Raw genomic sequence first — 23,065 nt, forward strand, 5'->3', positions numbered from 1 at the left:
ACAACCTAGAATAACTGTCTTCAATAATGAGCTCTCAACTCACTACTTCATCCATTACAGAGGAACTTGAGGTCATTTTAAGGCTTTTACTATAGTGTTTCAACTCCTTTTTTTTTCTTGAATTTTTTTAATTTTATTTGTTTTTCGGCATTTAAGTGTGGATTTGTTTCTTAAGATATTTGAAATTGAGATAGAATTTTAATCTATTCTTATGTCTTGAATTTTTTTATTATCTTTTAATTATTTTTATTTTTTCTATTTTCTAACATTGAAAAATTGACATATCAAGAAGAAAGCTTTTTTTTTTAGTTTAGAATTTTTTGGACAATTTTAGTTATAACTTATATAAACTTTGTTTACAGAGCAAAATATACAATCTCAAATTTTTGTCAACCTTACCTGTATTTTTTTTAAAATTTTTTATTATTTTTTTCTGTGCAAAGTTTGAGCATAATTTTTGTCAATTATATTGATTTACTGTGAAAATGACCAATTTATTGAGATGTTTATTCAATTTTCTATAACTTGAAATTATTATTTTTTTACTTTTTTTTCTTTTTTACTAACTGAATTTTTCAATGGCTTAATTTTGTTTTGACTTTTACTCATCGAGATAAAATTATGATTTGTTAATTATAATATGTCATTAGTTACATAATGTTAGTTCCTTTTGGAGAAACATGTGTAACTTATTTTGATTATTATCAAATTCGTTCTATTTCTAACTTCTTTTATAGTGTCATTTTTATTGCTGAGTATACTTACAATGTTCAATTAGTGATATTTTGTTCAATGATGTAACTGCATTCTTTTTTCATTTTTGTAGGTCTTGTAATGACGAGCAGATTGGTTAGGAGTGGACTTTATCAATCAGACTATAATTTTAACAATAGATCAATTAACTTTGATTATGTTGATATATAGTCAAAATTACACTACAGTATATTATTTGGTCTAAAATAATTATTTACTTGGACAAATTGATATCTATTAAACTAGAAATCAATGAGTTGAATGTTATATGGAATTTTCTTAGAATTTTGAGTCTATTTTTTATTAGATTGACGATAAAAGGGTTCTTTGTTTTATATGTAGTTATAGTTTTATGGGTAAGTTCAAGCTAAAGGTTATCATGTGTTAGAATATATATTTAGTTTTAGGGGTTAAATTTTATGTTATCATAAAAAATTCAAAATTTTAACTATTTTTTTTATGATTTTTGGAAAATTTCTTATTTTGAGATTTTCTTATGTTGGTTATTTATAAAACAAATATTTTATTTTATTCATGGTTGGTTAGTGTCTTAAATTTGAATTATACACATTAAATATAAATTATAGTTGATACATAATGAGTGTTACCAGTGACAGACCCAAAATATTTTAGAAGTAGGGGCAAAAATATATATACTAATATAAATTTTGTTAAAAATTATTAATTATATTAAGATATAAAAATTAAAAAAATCAGTGAATATTTTTATTTTTAAAATACTATTTATTATATATAATTTATAAAAAAATAGCTTTTTATTTCTAAAACTTGAATTTAAAACATTTTAATTAAATTATAGATAATTTGTTATCCTAACTAATTTTTTTATACACATTTAATAATAAAAGACTGAATCAATTGACACATTAGTGCCTAACGATACACTAGTATTTATAATTTGAAATTAGAATTATATATAAATACTAAAAAAATTAAATCTTAATATGAAAAGTATGTTTATATAAAATAATAGAAACTTAATTTAAAATTTTTTTGTTTCTTTCTTTTTAAAATAATTAAATTTGTTATATATTTTTTAATTTAATTTTGATATAATGTTAGATGAAAAATTTTATGTATCTGTTTAATTATGTATTGTAATTAAAATATTTTTTAATTACTATTTCTAAAAATAAAAATTTATTTTAAATTATTAAATTAATCAATTCATTTTAAAATTTTATATGTAACATAGGTACATATAATAGAACAAGAGTAAAAAAAACAAGTAATAAGAATGAATAAAATAAAATATATAAAGTCATAAAGAGAATAAAATATTATATTAATACCTAAATTATAATTGTTTGAATTAAAATTTTTAATTGAAAATATCAAGAAATTGAAAAATACATACATAGAGTCATGGAGAGTTATACAAAGAACATGGATAATTTGAAATTTACCTTTTGATGAAGAGAAGATGACCACTAGACAAGAAATAGAAAAAAATGTTCAAAATATAAAAATAAGAGGAGAGTTTAATAGAATAAAAGAGTGACAACACAAGAACTAAATTTGATTAGGTTAAATAATAGTCAAAATAATAAAAAAAAATAAAAAAATAAATTTAAAACTTTAGCTAATTAAATTTAATTTATTTGTAGTGGGGTCATTTAAAATTTAAAATGAGACCACGTTATGTATAACTATTTTTTTTAAAAAACAAATTGAAAACATAGTAGGGACAAGTGCTCCTTCGCTGTTGTGTCTAGGTCCGTACCTGAGTGTTACATACTTGAATTGGTGTCTATTACTATATTTATATGTTCTTTTTTAATATTATGTTTGCATTTTTCTTTACCTTTTCATAATTATATTCACATGCTAAATATCATATTTTAAGTGATATATATATTATTTAATACAACTATAAGGTTTTTAAAATAAATATTAATAAAAAAAATAACGTTCTGAAAATTGGTTTGAACTTATCAGTCGAATCAGTCAAACTGCAAACCGTTAATAAATATGATTCGGACAAAAGACAAAACCGATAAATTCAAAAACCGAAGTTAAATTACCAAATTGGTCGGGAACCGGTCGGTCGAATCGAATCGTGATCCGACCAGTTTTTTAAATTTTGCCAAAACGTTGCGTTTTGCCCACAGATCCAGAAGAACCCTAGCCTTCAGTCTTCACTCTTCAGTCTTCAGTTCTTCACCCAGACACTACTCTCGAGCCTCACCTCACCTCTTGCTCTCAGTTCCCACGCCTCCAGTCTCCACCTCGAGCTTCCGGCGCAACCTCCGTCCAGCCACCGCCGCCGTCGCAAGTTCCGTGGAAGTCACTCACCGTCGCAAGTTCCTGGAGCCAGCTTGGAGATTCGCACAACCCTTTCCGTCGCGAAGTCAGCCGTGGAAATCGCAGCCACCGCCACCACTCCTTGCCGTCGCGCAGTGTATTCCTGCCGGCGCCAGCCCTGTTCGACCCTTCCACCATAGCCACTGTCCCTGTCGGCGCCAGCTCTGCATTCTTTGCTGTCTTCCACTAACCCTAGGTATAAATCTAATTTGTTGTAATAATAATTGTTGAAACATGATTAATTGTTGGTTTTAAACCTTGCTGTTGATTGTTTGAAGCATGAATAATTGTTGTTGATTAATATTTTGGTGCTGGTTGTTGATTAATTCTTTGGTGCTGATTGCTTAAAGCATTATTAACTATTAAGTGATTAATTGTTGAAACTGAATGCTTGAAGCATGATTAAATGATTCATTTGTTGGTGCTGATTGCTTGAAGCATTATTAAATGATTAATTGTTGAAGCTGATTGCTTGAAGCATGATTAATTGTTATAGTTTATTGTTGAAACCTTGATAATTGATTAGTTGTTGGGTGCTAAACCTTGCTGTTGAGGAATTGATTAGTTGATTAGTGTTCATGAGAGCATGCATGTTCAATAACCATTATAGAGTTTCCATATCACCTGCAGCATTTGTTGTCTGCATGTGTTGTAATATGAAATGAAATTTTGGCAAGAGACAACTTCTTTAAATGTCTGGTGCCATTGATGTATATGGCTTTGTTTGGTGATGTCCGTTTCAGATGCAGAAATAGAAACCTTGGATGGTATTTTTTTTAGGGAATATTTTTGCATCTGTTTTCCAACTGTACAAAAACTTAGATTTAGGTTGCTGTACATAAAACAATCGTTTATCACTTTTATGAATTCATTATGATTTTGTCAATGTATACCCCATTTTCATGGGGATTTTGTATTTTGTTATATCGGTGGAGAAATGCATTGTTTCTTTATCTTTGGAAGTCTTTATTCATTTATTTTCTTCCAAGTCTAACTTGTAATCTTATCTAATGGAAGATGAATAGTTGAGTTTATGAATTAATTAATCGAGCTTCAGGTTAAATTTGAGTTGATATATTCAATTAGTCAAATTTAAATTCCAATAAGCTCATATCATTAGGTTGTGAACCAATTTAATTATATATAATTAATAATAATAATTATAAATTACTTATTACAAATCTGCAGCAAGTTATGACGAATTTTGATGATTGATGACAAACTTGGATCAGTTGGATGTTGGCATTTTATGTTTGGTTGGTTGTTTTTGTTATTTGACTTTTGAGTTTGTATTTGAATGAGATCTTTAACATTTTGGTTTATGTAATACTTCTAATTTGGATGATATTTTAAAATTCATATTAGACTATAATTATGTTTTAATGTGTTTATTTATATTTTATTTATTATTTTATTATAAAACGGTTTTTTTGTTTAACCACGGTCGAACCGGTTGAACCTATGAACCAGTGAACCAGTAGCTAGAGCTGTTCGATAACCGGTTCGGTTTTCAGAACCTTTTAAAAAACCCTAGTTCCGAAGCTGCCCACCCCCCTTCTCTCTCTCGCCTCTCCACCGTCTGTGCTCGGCTGCTCGCGTCTCGCGGTGCCTCCCTTCGCCAGTGAGTGCTCGAGCTGTGTGTTTTTTGCTGCTCGTCGTCCGTGGTTGTTCTTCCCTGCACTGCAGCGCCCGTAGTTGTCTCAGCTCGATAATGCCTCTCAGTCTCACTCGAGTCTCGTCTCAGTCACACTGCCACCGTCTTGTCATTCGTCAGTCTCGTCGCCGTTGTCTCAACGTCTCGCGGCCTTCCCTGGTATCCTCATCGCCGGCGGCAGAAGCAACTAGTGGGGTTGTCGCTTTCTTCGTTGCCTTCCGTGGGGTCGTCGTCGCTCGTTGTTTTCTGGTTTTGGATCCTCGCCCTCTCTGAGTCGCCGTGGACCGTTGGTGAGTTCCTGCATCATCGCTTCCCCTGTTCTCTCTTTTCCAGATTTCCCTTCTCCCTGTATTTTTCCATGTTGCTGAATTGATAATCAATTAATTTTCCTTGTTGCTGATCTAAATGTTGCTGTAAATCGTGACTGACCTTGTTGCTGCAAGTTGAATTTGTTGCTGAAAATATCACTGAGTTGAATTTTGTATGAAAATCATCACTGAGTTGAATTTGTTGCTGATTATCATCACTGAAAGTTGAATTTGTTGTTGTCAAGCTGAAATAATTGCTTAGCCAAATTTTTTTGTTACTGTAAATCATCTTTGGAGTTAAACTTTTTGTTGCTGAAAATTATCTTAGTTGAATTTGTTGTTGAAAATTACCTGTGAGCTGAATTTGTTGAAGAATAGATTTGATTCTTAGTATTGATGGATTTGATTCTTACATAAGCAGTATTGATTTGGTATAATTAGTTGATTTAGTTTTTAATTAGTTTGTTTATCATTAACTTATTGATTTATTTTTCTGTGTTTTTCCCCTAGAATTTTGATACTTGATTGTTATTAATATGTTTGTAAACACATGCTTTTGAATTTTTAATTTTAAGCTTATTTTTTGTAATTTTATATTTATATTTAATTGTAATCGGGTCAACCGGTTGAATTAATGACCCAATGACCCAGTTGTATTACCGGGTTGATTACCGGTTTGGTTCTAATAACTATGCCTCAACCCCCCCCCTGGCCAGATCGAGTGGTGCCACGACGACAAGTGTGCGAGGTAAAGCATCTCCGCCCCACCCAACCATCCTTACTTCACGTTAACCACAACCCGCCGACCACGAGTCCCAGGTGGGGTGGTACCGGAGGATTTCATGAACTCCGAGGACTACCTCAATGGCGAGGACAAATTAAACGGCACCAATAGGCTCCACTTTCTTCCCTCTTTGGGTGGAAGTGGCTCGATTCCATGATTTCAGCGTGCTTGGATGGCAATTCCACTATTCTCTGTCTCAACCAATGAGGAAGTGTGAATGGCGACGAATAACTTTTCCTGAAGCTTAGAAACATCTGATTCCATGAATAACTTGGATGTGATGGATACCAAAGTAACAAGTCACATACTTTCCCGCTAACCTGCCCTTGTGCTTGATATGAAGATTTCGAGTTACAACTGATGCTCATAATATGTTTGAAGAATTGCTCAAATCAAAAGGCATGAATGTCTTGCTCAACTCTGCTTGCAAACGCCCTTTGGGTCAAATTATGAGAGTTTCGATCTCACTTTATTCCACATTGCCCCCAATATCAACACCGTTACCTCTCCAGTTGCAAGAGCTGTGCAGTGTTGTTACAAGCACTGTTGGTGGGTTAGATGAATTGGAGTTTAGTCTGAATAAGTATAGAGATTCTTTGACTTCATCTCTTGTAACTCAGGCTATTGATTCTTGTAAGCATGAGGCACATACTAGGAGATTGCTCAGGTTCTTCTTATGGTCTAGTAAGAATTTGAGTTGTAAGTTAGAAGATAAAGATTATAACTACGCTCTTCGAGTTTTCACAGAAAAGAAAGACTACACAGCGATGGATATCTTGATTGGAGACCTGAAGAAGGAGGGTCGAGTTATGGATGCCGAGACTTTTGGTTTTGTAGCCGAGACTTTGGTCAAATTGGGGAAAGAAGATGAGGCATTGGGTATTTTTAAGAATTTGGACAAGTACAAGTGCTCTATAGATGAATTCACAGTTACTGCAATCATTAATGCTCTCTGTTCTAGAGGGCATCCTAAGAGGGCTGAAGGGGTAGTTTGGCATCACAAAGACAAGATTGCAGGCACAATGCTTTGCATATACAGAAGTATCCTTTATGGGTGGTCTGTGCAGAGGAACGTGAAAGAAGCTAGGAGGATTATTCAAGAGATGAAATCAAATGGGGTTGCCCCAGATTTAATTTGTTACAACACATTCCTCAGGTGCCTTTGTGAGCGGAATCTTAGACGTAATCCTTCAGGGCTTGTGCCTGAAGCCTTAAATGTGATGATGGAGATGAAGTCTTACAAGGTTTTTCCAACCTCGATCAGTTACAACATCTTGCTCTCATGTTTAGGAAAGACCAGAAGGGTTAAAGAATCTTGTCAAATACTAAAAAAAATGAAACATTCTGGTTGTGCTCCAGATTGGGTCAGCTATTATCTTGTAGCAAAGGTGTTGTTTCTGACTGGCAGATTCGGCAAAGGAAAAGATATAGTGGATCAAATGATCGGAAATGGTTTGGTACCAAACCTTAAGTTCTACTACAGTTTGATTGGTATTCTCTGTGGGGTTGAAAGGGTGAATCGCGCTCTTGAACTTTTTGAGAGAATGAAGAGAAGTTCACTGGGTGGTTACGGACCAGTGTATGATGTGCTCATTCCAAAGCTTTGTAGAGGAGGGGATTTTGAGAAGGGAAGAGAGCTATGGGATGAAGCCACAGGCATGGGGATCTCTCTTCAGTGCTCAAGGGATGTTTTGGATCCTTCAATAACGCAAGTTTTCAAACCTAAAAGGCCAGAAAAAATCAGCCTTGAGGACAGCACAATAACTAAGCCTCCAAATAAAGTAAAAAAACTTTCAAGTAAAATGAAGGTGATGAGAACAAAATCTGCTTCAATGAAGAAGAAAAAGAGAAGAAATAAATAAATAAATCTACAGCACCTTTAATGGCTTGATTATCTACGTAGTTGTTCTCTGTTCCCTCCCTTCCATAGTATAAAGGCTTGCTTATCTTGGATTAGCATTCTACTCCTGTATGTTGTTCTAGTTAATTGTTAACTGTATGCTATCTATAGCCTTGGGCATATTCTGCATTTTTTATACCAGATTTTGGGAAATTATGTAATTTCATTTCCTGACATGAATTACCTTGGCCAATCAATGACATAGTTTACTTTTTATTATCTTCAAATTTTTCTTCAAATCACCGTAGAATATGTGCTTGGATCTTTGGGGGTGTCTGGTTGGGAGAATTATAGAGTTTTCCCAGGGATCTTAAAATGGGAATATCATATTTCCATATTTAGTGCAAGGTTTAAAAAACTATTCCCAGGTAAATTTTATTCCTAGGAATCAAAATACATAATTTCCCATGCCCAGGTGTCTAATACTCAAATTGTTGACCAATTGCATGGTTCTGGCCAAGCTTGTAGATTTCAATAGCTTGATGAAGAATCTTGATTAATGAGTCAACACTATATAATGAACCATAATATAATAAGAAGAGTGGTGGTATTTTAGGTGTAAGTATGGTCTTTGTTATTTAGAATTGCTATGATAATTGACTATGTAATATAGAGAAAGGGGATTTTGTTGGTATTTGGTACTGTTGAAGCATGCCATTACGTTTTGAACCTATGATGGACTTTTGTATATTTATTACTTGTTCCTTTTATGTTGAGCTAACAATAATCAAATGAATTGATACTGTTCTGTTAATAGAAATTCAATTTGCTAGTAAATACTTCTGATCAAATGAATATTCAACCCCTGCATCTGTGCTCACTATAGAATTTTTTTATATCTGATTTTATTTTATTTTTTTGTTTCTATTATGTTCTTAGCAGGTTGATGATTCTTCTGTATAGTCACTGATTTTTTATCTTTAAGCTTTTAGGTAAATACATTGCTACTCTTCTGTATAGAATTTAAGCTTTCAGGTAAGTTTATTAAATTTAGTTTTAGTAGTAATAACTACCGGTATGAGTTTGAATAAGTAGTAGCGATAAATAAGACTTTTAATTGTGTGATTTTATACTCGAGATCATTAGATTTTTTTAGTACTGAACTCTGAATTATCCACACATTGAATCAAGGGTAAATTTTACTAAAGAGACAATATTTTGTAATAGTTGAGATGGTGAGCACGGCTTGGAGTAGATTTGGTTGGAATGACAAAGATAAAATTATTGTAGTGGAGCAACAAATTTTCAGTAAATAGAGTCTGTAAATTCTAAGCAACTTTCTTAATACAAGTTTATCTATCATAGCTTTTTAATATTAATTGCTTAATTATATTTCTTTTAATTTCATTCTCATCCTAATGCTAATGGCCTCTACAATAAACCATTTTCACATTTTGAAGAGTTGGAAATAGCATTTGGTAAAGATAGGGCTCAAGGAGGCAATGCAGAAAATATAGCTCAAGCAGTTGCTATTATAGAGGCTGAGCAGGAAGCAAACTTGAGTGGTTGGCAAATGAGTGAAAACACCCAAGTAAATTTGGAAGAGACGGAAATTGAATATGAAGCTGATTCTCAAGTATGTAAGCAATTGACTTAAACGTGTTTGATTATTTATACTATTAATTTTGTTTTCTGGTTAGTTGTTTATTTTCTGCAAGAACATAGTTACATAAAAAGGTTTTGGTGCGTCAGCAGTTTCTGCAATGTGAAACAATCACCAATGCATTCACAGCACTTCTTAAAACAGGGCACCCCACCCTCTAGAAAATTTTATCGAATTGAGTATAACATGTCATCCACCAATATCTGTCTTTTCTCACCTACTTACATAGATACACAGGCCTGACCTTGGTAAAGGGTAACAATTACCTCTAACCAAGTTAATAAAGGGATCTCAAAATTCTCATACCTCCTAAGTTCTAACCCTCCATCAATTTGAACATGGATGTTATTAACAGAGTTCCCAGCTAGGAAAATTTTGAATTTTGTAAAATTTTGAACTCTATATCGAGGTGTAAAATAAAAGAAATCTTACTGATTTTTTTATCATAGCCATCTTGACAGGGTTGTTCTTGATTATTTATGCTAATATTAATTTTGTTTTCTGGTTAGTTGTTTATTTTCTGCAAGAACATAGTTACATAAGGAAGAACCATAGCCCAAAATAGTAGCTGATTTGGGTGTGAAAGTTTTCATTGCTGATGTATTTTAGATTGATCATTTTCAGGCTTACATTAAAAAAAATTTAGCAGTAGAAAAAAGAGTAACTGCTGATCATATTGTGTGAAGTTGATTCTAGGTGGAAAAGACTGACTGTTTACACTAATTGTTTGGTTTATTATATGTTAGGAGCCTCTAACTCCTAGTGCTTCTGGTGCTTCTGATGCTCCTGGTGCTGTAGCTGCAAGTTCTTCATCTACCAAAAAAAAAAAAGAATAAAAGAAAAAGAGGGAGCAAAAGCGAGGAAGTGCTTGACATAATAACAGAATCAATTAGAGATATGAAAGGTGCTTATCAAGAACGCACAACCGTTCTAGTTGATATGGTTTCTTGTTTTAAGCATGCGAAAGAGAGCTGAGCGTAAAATGAAGCTAATGGCATTATTGAGGAATGTTCCTGGTTTGGGTGTTGAAGATAGAATGAAGGCCGCCCTTAGCATTGCAAGGAACAATAATCTAATTGACATTGTGTTCCAACTTCAACCTGAAGAACTATTATCACTTTTGAAAATATTGATTTAAATCTTGTTATTTTTGGATTTTTATGGATTATTAGGTTTTCAGTTTTTAATACATGTGTTTAGAATTGTTGGGATTTATTTTATACAAGTTCAACTATGAATTACGAGACAAATTATGAGATTTTTGAAAATTTAGATAAGTATTTTGTGTTCATTTTAATTGTAATGATGTTAATTTTAATTAAAAATATTTGATAATAGGAGCATTTTAGTAAATTAAAAAAAGGACAAAAAAAACTCAAATAAGTTAAGGAGAGCAAAATTTTACACGAATCAGTCAAAACGCACGTTTATATGTAGTTCGAACTAGCTAAATTCGAACTCCATTTCTACATAATTCAAATCAGCTGGGTTCGAATTAGGGATGGCGAAATTCTCCGAGACGTGGGGATCTTTGCGGGGATTGTCCCGAATGGGGATCCGATTGTGGGGAATTTTCCCTGTGGGGATGGGAATGGGGGACAAAATTTCCCCGAAGCAGGCGCGGGGACCCGAGCGGGGATCTTCGCCCCGTCCCCGCTATTCCTCGAAATTTATGAATTCCTTGAATTATCCTTAATAGTTTATTTCTCATATATGTTTTTTAGACATTTCTCACACACACATATATATAGAAACCCAAAACTCCTAATCTTTATTTGCATAACCCTTCTTCAATTCAGAGATTCCTAAGGCAGTCCATACTTCATCCAACCTCTCTGCAGTTACCCCCTCGTCACCCTTCTCACTGCATCGTCACACCTCACTGTGCCATCACCCTTACCGCGTTGTAATTTCTTTTTGCGGCGTTCCTTTTCGTAACTCTGCCGTCGTGTCCATTCTCCTCTCTGTTGCCGCGTCTCCCACCTCGTCTACTACTTTGTCCTTTGCCTCGTCGTTGCGTCCCCATTGCGTTATTTCGAAAGAAGTCACCATCGTGTCATTTAGACTTTTTGTATAAAATCTTGCAGTTTTTGTATAAGATAGATACTTGCAGCTCTATTCATATAGAAATTAATAATTAGTTAGAACTATTATGTACATGGGGAATGGGGTCCCCGCGGGAAATGGGGATGGGGAGCAATATTCCCCCACGGCGGGGAATGGGGCGGGGATGAGGAGCAAATCTGAGGGCGGGGATGGGGAGCAGGGAGGCATCCCCCGCCCCCGCCCTGCCCCATTGACATCCCTAGTTCGAATTATACACAAACACACGCACACACTAATTCGAATCTATGCTATTAAAAAATTAATAATTTATTAAAAAATTTTATTAAAAAATTTATTAAAAAAATTAATAATTTAAAAATTAAAAAAATATATATTTTATTTCATATATTAAAAAAAGCTAACAAAATATTTAATTACGAGACTTCTTTAAAATATTAATGAGCTATCAATTCAAATTCCATACAATACTCTTTTGTCCATTTTTAATAGCTCATGAATATATTTTAATAAATTTTTTTAATAAATTTATTGAAATTATACCACAAAAAATATTTTATCCTATGCAAAACAATTTAAAAGAAATGACTTAAAAAATGTTAGGAGTACTATAAAAATTTGTAATGTTCTAATAAAAATTTGTAATATCCTAATGACTTAGGACATTAAAGAAATACTCTACATAGTCAATAATAATTTAGAAATTAAAGAAAAAATATTTTTATCATGTATTTACCTAAATCACTAGAATATTACAAACTTTTATAGTACTCATAACATCTTTTAAGCCATTTTTTAAAAATTATTTTGTATTAGAATAAAATATATTTTTTAATTGTTTTGTATGGAATAAAATATTTTCTTTTATTTCTAAATTATTATTAACTATGTAGAGTATTTTATTTAAAATTTGAGTACATGCATGTATTTACCTAAGTTATTAGAACATTACAAATTTCTATAGTACTCCTAACATTTTTTAAGCCATTTTTTAAAAATTATTTTGCATAGGATAAAATATTTTTTGTAGTATAATTTAAATAAATTTATTAAAAAAATTTATTAAAAAACATTCATGAGCTATTAAAAATGGACAAAAGAGTATTGTATGGAATTCGAATTGATAGATCATTAATATTTTAAAGAAGTTTGTAATTAAATATTTTGTTAGTTTTTTTTTAATGTATGAAATAAAATATATTTTTTTTAATTTTAAATTATTAATTTTTTAATAATTTTTTTAATAAATTTTTTAACAGCATAATTCGAATTACATCATGAATAATTCGAATCAGTCAAATTCAAATTACTTGGAAACGCGTGCGTGGGTGTAGTTCGAATCACCCTGATTCGAATTAGTGTGTGCATGTGTTTGTGTATAATTCGAATTTAGCTGGTTCGAACTACATATAAACGTGCATTGGTGGATTCATGAAACAGTTTTCGTTTTGGCTGATTCGTGTAAAATTTTGCTCTCCTTAGCTTATTTGAGTTTTTTGCCCTTAAAAAAATTAATAATAATTTTAATTAAAGTTACCTATTATTAAGAATATTTTAATAAATTTAGAAAACAAAATAGAAAATAATATTTTATTATAGTTATATTTATTTGAAAAAGTTAGAGTAAAAAATTTATTAAAAATATTTGATATTAGAAATATTTTAAATAATAATATATAAAATAACAATATATTATTTTATATTTATATACACTTTATATATAAAATTTAGTTATTAATATTTTAATTACAAATTTTAAGGATATTTTGGATAAAATATATGAAAATTTTTAAAGACAATAAACTTAAACTAAACAAAAATCAACACATTTTTAGACATATTAATATTTCATAAATCTTGTTTTTACAAATTAAATATGATAATAATATATATTTGGTAATTCCATTATAAGAAATCATATTGTTAGCAACGATATTCCTAGGTGTATTATTCTAGTGTTTGCAGAAGAGGACAAGTTGGCAAATACAAAATACATAGGGGTGTCCATATCCGCATGTCCGCGGTAAATATCCGCATCCGATTCGAAAATTGCGGATAAGATCCGATCCGCAAATTAATCGGATCGCGAATATCTGCTCTACATCCGCGTATCCGCAGATCCGCACTATAGTAATTAAAATATATATATATATATATATATATGTTTGGTATTTTATTTATTTGTTTGTATGTTTTAGTTAGTAATTATTATTATTCATATATTGTATTATTTTATTTTTGTTATTTAGAGAGAATTTGATTAAAAATATTTTAGGAATAAATAAATTTAAAAGTATGAAAGAAATATTTTTATCGAATTCTTTTATATAGAAATATGATTAAAAAGAGAAGGTTTAATTATGCGGATATATCCGATATCCAATCCGATCCGATCCGCAAATATGCGGATCCGTATCATATCCGATCCGATATTCGAATGGAAATTGTGTTGGATGATCCGATCTGCGGACACCCCTAAAAGTACGAGGTGCCCGAAGATGAGGATATTGTGGGACCCTTTTCCTTTGATGGTGCACTTTCCGGTATAAACACAATCACAAGTCACAAAATGATGTATATGTGCATGAATCTTGTGATTTTGAACTGACTGAGGAACGCGTTACTATTTAGTGTACTTGGATTTTAACAGTTCAGACACACACCACCCAAGGGGGTCCATTGCCAGAACGATCGGAGCTGGATTATGTTATTTCTTAGTGGTTATATTCTTACATTTTTATAACCATGGATAATCAAAATATCTTTAGGGATAAAGATAATACATATTTATTTTTGAATCCAAATTTCGACAATAATAAAAATCTATGAAGATATTTTCTTTAAAAAAGGTATGCAATAAATTTATCGTATTTTCTTTATATATATGATTGTAAAATTAAATTAAAAGTAAGTTAACGAAAAAAAAAAAAAGGACACGTTTGAGCTTTGAAGCATATGAAGCAGTATCGGCTATCATTATCATTACCAACACTAATTGCGGGTGATCAAAGTGGAGAGTAGTTGTGCAGAAAAACAAAAAACACGGCTTTGTTCCGTTCCTAAATCTTGTTCAACTCCGATTCCATATTTCCGTGTCGAAAGTTGTTTACCCTCCATTTCTATACAGACATACAGTAACTGTAAGAGCGTACGATTACCATTAACATAATTGGTGAGTTTGTGAGATGGGGCAAGAGAACCTCTCAGCTCACAAGAGAAGCAGCGCCGCCAACGCCCTTCCAACCACCAACGGCCGAGCACGCTCCGCCCCCCGTGGCCGCCAGATCCAGAAGACCTTCAACAACATCAAGATCACCATCCTCTGCGGTTTCGTCACCATCCTTGTCCTTCGCGGCACCATCGGCGTCAACCTCTCCTCCTCCGACGCTGATGCCGTCAACCAGAGCCTCATCGAGGAGACCAACCGCATTCTCGCTGAGATCCGCTCCGACTCCGACCCCGACGACAACGACACCTCTTTCAGCCACAACACCACCGCCGCCTTCTCCCTTGGCCCCAAGATCTCCGATTGGGATCAACAACGCCAACAATGGCTCCAGCAAAACCCTGAATACCCTAGTTTCGTGAGAGGTAAAGCTCGAATCTTGCTCCTCACTGGTTCACCTCCAAAACCCTGTGACAACCCAATTGGTGATCATTACTTGTTGAAGTCGATTAAGAACAAAATTGATTACTGTAGATTGCACGGGATTGAGATTGTGTACAATTTGGCGCATTTGGATAAGGAACTTGCTGGGTATTGGGCCAAATTGCCAATGATTAGAAGGTTGATGTTCTCACACCCTGAGGTGGAGTGGATTTGGTGGATGGATAGTGATGCTTTCTTCACTGACATGGTTTTTGAGCTTCCTTTGTCTAAGTATGATGATTACAATTTGGTACTTCATGGTTACCCTGATTTGTTGTTTGAGCAGAAGTCTTGGATTGCTGTGAATACCGGCAGCTTCTTGTTTCGGAATTGCCAGTGGTCTTTAGATTTGCTTGATGATTGGGCTCCCATGGGCCCCAAGGGTCCAGTGAGGGAGGAGGCTGGTAAGGTCTTAACTGCGAATTTGAAGGGTCGCCCGGCATTTGAGGCCGATGATCAATCTGCATTGATATACCTTTTGTTGTCCAAAAAGGAGAAGTGGATGGATAAGGTTTTCCTTGAGAATTCTTACTACCTGCACGGTTACTGGGCTGGCTTGGTTGACCGGTATGAAGAGATGGTTGAGAAGTACCATCCCGGATTAGGAGATGAGAGGTGGCCTTTCGTGACACATTTTGTGGGATGTAAACCTTGTGGGAGCTATGGAGATTATCCTGTTGAGAGGTGCCTCAGTAGTATGGAGAGGGCTTTCAATTTTGCTGATAATCAGGTGCTCAAGCTCTATGGTTTCCGTCACCGTGGCTTGTTGAGCCCTAAGATCAAGAGAATAAGAAATGAGACAGTTACTCCTTTGGAGTATGTAGATCAGTTTGATATCAGAAGACATTCTACAGTGAGCAGTGAATCAAAAAGCCAGTGAGAAAAACCTGTTTTGATAATGGTATTTTTATAGGCAGCAATTAGAAGTGGTGTTGTTCTCTTTGGTGACACAGTTCACATGTTAACTTGTGCTTGTTTAACTTTGATACCTCCTCTGAGAATGATAGCATCTAATTCTTTCATAGTCTATTTTTTTCCTTTCTGTTGTGTTTGAGCAATCAGCAAACAGAATTTATTTGGTGATCTGGTGTATACTTGACTTTGTATTTTTCACTTGTGGAGCATGAATCGAGAAGTTTAAGAGATATTTGCACTTCCTCTTGAATCCGTTGCACGAATCCCTTTTACTGAATCACTACTTCAAAACGTTATTCATAATGCTAAAAGGAAGACCATATCTTGATATGCTCCTCATGGCTCTCTTTCGGTAAAATACTAAATGATTCCCGAAGTTATTTTTCATTAATGCTCACTCTTATCGTTTCACTTATGATTGCATAGTTGGAAAATGGGAAATTCAATCCAGCCATGATTCTATTCTAACTTCTGTTGTACCTAATTCAACCTTACATGTGCCGTAAAGTTGAAAAGAAGATTTATCAAGAATTAGTGGAAATTCACAGGCCAAAACAGACTTCGACTTTTCCTGTATCTATTTTAACCAGTTTTCAAATCAAATGATAACATGTATAGATTTGATTTTAAAGATCTAGATTTAAAATCTTTTGCAAATATACTTGCATATTTGATGAGATGAGAACAAATGTCAAATAACTGAAAAAGCCTCCATTAATTAACTGGATCTGATTTTTTTGAGTTGAATCACAGTAAAATATCTACGTCCGGCTACAATTCACAGAAGCTTTTGTGGTGAGGCTCTGAGGCTAGTGGACATTGGACAACCCATAAGCCTCATAAACCAGATATCCAGGTTAAAGTCTCAGTTGAGACAATGGTGAAGAACCCTTTAGTAGAATATGTTTGGGTGTGTCGTGTGTGAGTTGTTTGTCAAAAGAAAAAGAAAAAAGAATAATATTCTACAGGACTGTTAAAGGTACAAAGTTTTCGTTTGGGACATTCCATAAGCTAAGCCAAGGATGCTGGAGTCATTAACATCAAGGGCTTCAAAACACAACTCACTAACGATGAGTATTTTACTACTGTTAGAGTGTTATATAGCTTTCCTGATAAATTCCGTGGTTCCCAACTGAGCTAGTCGTCATTCACGAATCTGGCAGACTGCGGCATATTCATTGGGCTGGGCGGACCACCATGCATCACAACCCAAAATCCGGCAGTTCATTCAATGGCTATTCTCTCTGATTAGGCTTGAGATGCCACTTCTGGGCATGGATGTTCAATCACTCTGCTCTAGTACTAGTAGGAATAAGAATCAGGAATTTCTGTCCTTAATTTACAGCTTGACATAAAGCCATGCGAAATCTACTAGTGGTATTTCAAAATGGAATTGGAAAAAGAAAAAAAAAAAAGAAGATATCATCTTAATGATGAGACTCTCACAAATTCAATAGCTACCATATGACAGGTCTTAATCATTCAGTCCCTTTTGCAGCCAAAGCTTTGTAACGAGCTATAAGTAATTCATTCATTTGTCCAATCTGGTCCAAGAGTTGGGAAATCCTCTGCAATGAAAGAACAAGTTAGATAAGTTTACAAACACCACAGAAACACAAAACAGAAACAGAACAGGCATGACAATATCATCCTATCCAAATGAAATGAAACAAGTACCAATGCTTGTAAGGGGCATCTATGGTTGACAATTGACAAGCTTAATGCATGAGAGTACTACACAGGAAGCTGATGGGACAATAGAATTCACAGTCTCGGACTAATAAAGGGTAAGCTATCTATGCGGCAGATATGCTAAAATCTCAGCCAACTATATAACCAAAAAACTTGCAACTCCAGATTGAAGCACTAGTATCCAATTTCCATTTCCAAGAAGTCAAGAACCTAAAAGACAGACTGGATCTTTCTATTCCTATGACTTGACCCGGAACCTCTATCTTTTAAGAGACTGAACCTATATTTGTAATATGATACTATAATATAATCTTTTTTTTTAATTATGTAACGGAAGCACCAAAATTTCTCACGACAAGATAGAGTTTTTTCTTCCAACCAATGTATAATAATATATCAAATAATAAAAACATGTAATGAAGAATCACGGCAAGACTAAAAACATAACCAAATTCTTCTTCCAATGAAGTTTCCTCAAAAAAATAAAAACCCTAATCAAAATTCGTAATTTTCTCGGACACAGCTACACCAAGCAGCAGCAAAAACCAAAAAAAAAAAAAAAAGATAAAGACCAAGGGGACCAAGCATTGCAACGAACACATGGAATGCAAAACAACACGAACCTCATCTTTCTCCTGAATGATATCCAACAAACGATTCTCACTGTCCGTGAAGCTCCTCCTCCTTCTTTTCCTCCGGATGATTATCCAGAGTGACACCAGCACCGCCGCAGCGGGCATCCAAATTGACCAAAACGCCCCTCGGGTGGAAGCAGCGGTTCTAAAAGAAGAGGTGAAGGTGAGAAGCTTGGAACGCAAGATGTCGATGCCGATGGAAACCAATCTAACGAAGTCGCTGCGCTTGCCGAGCTGGGAATCGATGGGACACGAAGAATTGAGACGCCACGTGTCAGAATCGTGGGAAGAAGAAGAAGAAGAAGAAGAAGAAGAAGAAGAAGAGGGAGATGAAGGCGGTGATTGAGGGAGGTTTTCATGGTTGATAGGTGGGAAGACGGAGCAGTCACCCGTGGCGTCGTAATCGAAGGCGTTTCGGATTACAACCATTGAGGGATTCGAAGGAACATGAACAGGTAAATGATGATGATGATGGTGATCTTCCACCATTGCTTCAATTGAATCTCCCAGTTGGAAGAGGATCCAAGGAATTAGGCTCCGCTTTTTTCACCGTGCCATTGTTCAACTTCGATTCAATAAACTAAATTACCATTTCCTAGTCTCAACAAATATTCTATTGGAAACATTTTCAAGTGCACCGTTTGTCTTTGATTTTAATTAATATATATTATATATATTTTTTATAATTTAGATCAACGGTTAAAATAATTGGTATATTGGTATTGTCGGTATACTTAAAATGTTTCCTATTTTATTTTATTATATAAAACCATAGTTGTCGAATCAGATCGAACCGATCAAGTTTATGATTGGGTGTTTCATACAGTACGATAATAAATTCATACATATCGATACATTTAAAATATAGACAAGTAATAACAAGTCATATGAAATTTATTTTTCACATTAGCATTTAATTTTTTTTAAATATATATTACATCACCATTTTTACTAAAATACCCTTTTAATTAAATAAAAATAAAAAATATTTATTTATTTAATTTAATAAAAAGACTTAAACATCTTTTCTTTATTTGATTAGACAAAAATACCTTTAAATTAATCAAATTTTAGAATTCAATTAATCCTAATTTTATAATTTCAAATAATTTAAACAACAAAACAAAAACATATTAAAAAATCAAAAAATCAAAATTGTTCTTCATCTCAGAACCCTCTCTAAATCACGCCTTTTCCAACATTCTTCATCTTCTTCTCTCCTCTTCCTATTGTCTCTCTCTCTGTCTCTCTCACTCGCTAGAGCTCGAACTCTCTCATCTGTCTCACTATGGCGTCGCACTCAAGATCTCTCCCTATCTCCTCTCTGGTCTCGCAATCGAGGTCATCGTCGCGTCATAGAGCGTCGCCATCTTGTGCATTTCAGAGAGCGTCGCCTTCCTCCTGGTTCCAGAGAGCGTCGCCTTCCTCCTGATTCCGTCTTCCTCGCAGTCTTCTTTGCTGTCTTCCTCATTCTTCATCACTGTCGTCAGCTTCTCCCTTCCGGTAATTCCCTCCCTATGATTTCTGTTATTTGAATTATTATAGCATTGGTGTGACTTTTGTAATTAGGGTAATTTGATTTGATTTATGTGATTTGATATTAGTTGTTGTTAATTTTGACAAATTGTTGAATTCTTATTTTATCTGTATATGTTTTTGAAACTGTGAATGCAATTTTTTTTAATAGAAAACTTAATTTAGATGACAATAGTTTCATTTTTCAGATGCTGCATAGTGTCTTAATGCACATCTAATTTCACAAATTCTAAGTGATGCACTGCAAGATGCCACTTAGCTATTTTCAGTAATGAACAAGATCTCTGGAAAAAACAAAATCTCTAAAATTTTGGTACTAATAGAATCCACCTGAACAGGACAAAAACAGAACAATTCAAAAAATAAATCTCGTCAAAAATTCAATTTTAGTGAAGTGGTTGGTGAAACCAAATACTTCACATAGAATACACTTCATTGACTACAATCTATTACGAAACATCCTTTGACTTGAAAGTTCCTGAATATTCCACAAGTCTTCGAAAAAAACCATAAAATAATTTGATAAAAAAAAGCTCAATGCGAAGATTATAACTGTTGCCATAAGGATCTTGTTCATGTCAGAGCCTCCAATAACATGATTTTTTAAAATAATTATATATAACAAAGGGTTGTGTACTGATTAAAGAGATATATCAATTTCAGTTATGGGAAGTTCTAAATCACCTTTCTTCAAATACTGCACTAGAAGCTTAAAGTAACCAGCCTCAGCCATGTGAAGTGCATTTTGAGTATTACTGGATAATATATCCAACAACTTTGCTGCCCCTTTGCGATGCGATGGGGTCGCTTCCATTAAGGATAGAGACTAACATTACAATGCACCCTTGAATTCTTCCAATTCGCCCTCGAATTGCAGGAAGATCAGAGAGTTCTAGCAACAGTCCCACTACTTCCCTCCTCTCTTTTGCATCTCCTGTTAGAGACTTCACCACTGCTGATAAAAACTCGGTTTCTGCCATCTTCTCCTGCACAGTACTATTATATAAGATAACTAAGTAATTAACAACAACAAATACAGTCAATTTCACAAGAAATGTTGCCTTATTTTCAGAATTCTACCTTTGTCTCATCTTTGCCCGAAGCCATATTTCGTAACAATTGAATGATGTTAAGTTTATTGTCTGCCTTACACGAACGCAGTCTATTTAACAGAATAGCAACAACAGCTTTCTCATTAACCAAACAACTTTCCAGCTTCTCATTGGTGCGGAATTTATAACTACAAACTAACCGGCAAGTGCACCGGGTCGTACCAAGTAATACCTCAGGTGAGTGAGGGTCGATCCCACGAGGATTGATGGATCAAACAACAATGATTGAGTGATTGGCTTAGTCAGACAAACAGAAAATGGTGTTTGAGAGTTCAAAAGCATTAAACAGTAGATTCAGAATATCAGAAGGCAGGCAGTAAATAAGTTGAGAATAATATATGGAGAAATAGTTAAGCTACTCATGGTTCAGAGAGAAAAACTAGGATTCTGGTAAACTGTAAATTACAGAATGAGGTAGAAGAGAAAAAGAGAGATTCATTTTATATCTAATCCTAATTAATGTAAAATATATTTTCTAAAACTAAATAATATCTTTTCCTATTTGTAATTAAAATAAAAGATTTAATCAAAATTAAATCAAAAACAATCGTGCAGCATCAAGTAGATGGAAGGGGGACCACTGCTCCCTTTTTAACTGGCGCCTGTAATCATGTGCTTTTGGAGAATTTGTGGTTCTGGCGCCTAACTTGAGAAATTCCAAGTTAGGCGCCACCTTGACCATACATCTGGAAGAGAAGTGTATACTATTATATATCGTTAGAAAGCTCTAGAAGTTAGCTTTCCAATGCCGCTAGAATCACGTCAATCGGATCTCTGTAGCTCGAGTTATTCAGGTTTGAGTGTAGAGAGGTCAGAGTTGACAGCATCATTCGCCTTCTTCTCTTTTTCTGCGGAAACTCCATCAAATCCAACCGAATGCTACCTAAAATAAACAAAATTTCACACGACTCAAAGTAGCATCTATAGTGGCTAAAAGATAATTAATTCTTGATTAAACTCAACAAATTGAATGCAAATTCACTAGAAAAAGATAGGAAAAATGCTCACGCATCACTCATCCCTGATGAACTCCTTTAGTCTCCAAAGAGCAACTGCAAATTCTTCATCATTACCATTCTTAAGTTGCAATACAACATCTTCTATAGTAATATTGACTATTTTCTCTTCTATTTTCCCTCCACCATACACATCATTTGCAAACTCTAATGATACTGGACTTGAAGGTAGGCTCATGTTCCCACCAAATCTTGCATTCGTAAACTGTTTTTGCAATGTACCAACCTTTTCTCTAAAATCTGTGGACAATTCAAGGAGCAATAGGCCTAGTGATCGACCAATATCATGTGTTGTGTCCTCAATATGTTTGCTAGGGTCTTTCAAGCTAGAACTTTTTTTCAAAGCTTTAGCACGGCTAAGCGAAGTTTCGATCGATTCCAAAGATTTTCTTATGGATGGCTTGTTTTCTATAACTGTGATTTTGTCACTCAAATCACTGAAAATTGGTGCCAATTTCTCAACCAACATGGCAAACTCAGTAAAAGCATCTATCTCAACTTCAGGATTCATAGCAAATGAAGCAACCTCATCAACCAGAGCTACTAGCTCTGACATGGATTTAGAAAAGCTTCTCTTTTTCATAATCATATTCATGAAAAACTAGATTTTTTGGAAGAAAAAAGAAAAGAAAAGAATAATCAGTTACACAATTAGTAAACTGTAACTAGGAAACACATGATAAAGGAATTAACTTTATAAGAAACTAATGGAAAATTGAGAGCAAAAAAGGGAAAATCAATCACACATAGAAATTCAAGAAATTCAGAAGGAAATTGAATTGAACCTGTTGAGAAAATGCAAGGGATGACTAAGAAAACTGAGTAAACACCTAGAAGTTGAGCTTTGACTTCCACATGTTAAAAGTTGAGAACTTTTTGAGAAATCCAAACCAACAAGCAAAGAATAAAACCACCTCACTTCTTAATTCTTCTTATTCTCACTATTGAAGTTGATACAGAACGTAAAACAAGGGGTTGAAATTCGAGGTATGCATTATAATAAGAACAAGTCATTGTTTGATAGGAACTACTCATTAAATGTAAGATTGTATTACATGGTTGTCTTGTTATAATCTTCATGGACCTCGCGCTGATGAATTAAAAGTATACCAAAAACAT

General features: G+C 33.9%; 3 protein-coding genes across 12 annotated transcripts; 2 read left to right on the forward strand and 1 right to left on the reverse strand.

The window, feature by feature from the left end:
- Positions 1-2,819: 2,819 nt before the first annotated feature.
- On the forward strand, positions 2,820-10,604 carry LOC112722523 (pentatricopeptide repeat-containing protein At5g61370, mitochondrial). Of its 10 annotated transcripts, none has more exons than XM_025773581.3 (6): positions 2,897-3,274; positions 4,549-5,022; positions 5,757-7,632; positions 8,604-8,656; positions 9,125-9,304; positions 10,074-10,604. In XM_025773581.3, exons 3-4 carry the CDS (start codon positions 6,196-6,198, stop codon positions 8,625-8,627), a joined length of 1,461 nt encoding a protein of 486 aa, XP_025629366.1. In that variant the 5' UTR covers positions 2,897-3,274; positions 4,549-5,022; positions 5,757-6,195; the 3' UTR covers positions 8,628-8,656; positions 9,125-9,304; positions 10,074-10,604. The 10 variants fall into 10 exon arrangements, 9 of the variants coding, with proteins under 9 accessions (XP_025629364.1, XP_025629366.1, XP_025629365.1 ...); XM_025773580.3 differs by having other exon boundaries at positions 9,125-9,300; XM_072207228.1 differs by having other exon boundaries at positions 8,607-8,656.
- Positions 10,605-14,313: 3,709 nt separating this feature from the next.
- LOC112722525 (uncharacterized) lies at positions 14,314-18,928 on the reverse strand. Its single transcript, XM_025773584.2, has 2 exons — positions 18,271-18,928; positions 14,314-17,523 (listed from the first exon to the last, which is right to left on the reverse strand). The coding sequence occupies exons 1-2, from the start codon at positions 18,769-18,771 to the stop codon at positions 17,434-17,436; spliced, it is 591 nt and encodes a 196-aa protein (XP_025629369.1). The 5' UTR covers positions 18,772-18,928; the 3' UTR covers positions 14,314-17,433.
- Positions 14,577-16,197, forward strand: LOC112722524 (probable xyloglucan 6-xylosyltransferase 3). The gene has a single exon (XM_025773583.3). The coding sequence runs from the start codon at positions 14,577-14,579 to the stop codon at positions 15,918-15,920; it is 1,344 nt and encodes a 447-aa protein (XP_025629368.1). The 3' UTR covers positions 15,921-16,197.
- Positions 18,929-23,065: the final 4,137 nt, after the last annotated feature.

The sequence above is a fragment of the Arachis hypogaea genome, chromosome 11, assembly GCF_003086295.3.
Source record: "Arachis hypogaea cultivar Tifrunner chromosome 11, arahy.Tifrunner.gnm2.J5K5, whole genome shotgun sequence".
In the NCBI taxonomy this organism is placed as follows: Eukaryota; Viridiplantae; Streptophyta; class Magnoliopsida; order Fabales; family Fabaceae; genus Arachis; species Arachis hypogaea.

What these genes read in the sequence shown, in the direction of transcription:
- LOC112722523 (XM_025773579.3), top strand. Translation starts at nt 6,196, where the DNA reads ATGTTTGAAGAATTGCTCAAATCAAAAGGCATGAATGTCTTGCTCAAC.
- LOC112722525 (XM_025773584.2), bottom strand. Translation starts at nt 18,771, where the DNA reads ATGGTGGAAGATCACCATCATCATCATCATTTACCTGTTCATGTTCCT. An exon ending in TCATTCAGGAGAAAGATGAG is followed by an intron (nt 17,524 to 18,270) that starts GTTCGTGTTGTT and finishes CTTTCATTGCAG; the next exon opens with AGGATTTCCCAACTCTTGGA.
- LOC112722524 (XM_025773583.3), top strand. Translation starts at nt 14,577, where the DNA reads ATGGGGCAAGAGAACCTCTCAGCTCACAAGAGAAGCAGCGCCGCCAAC.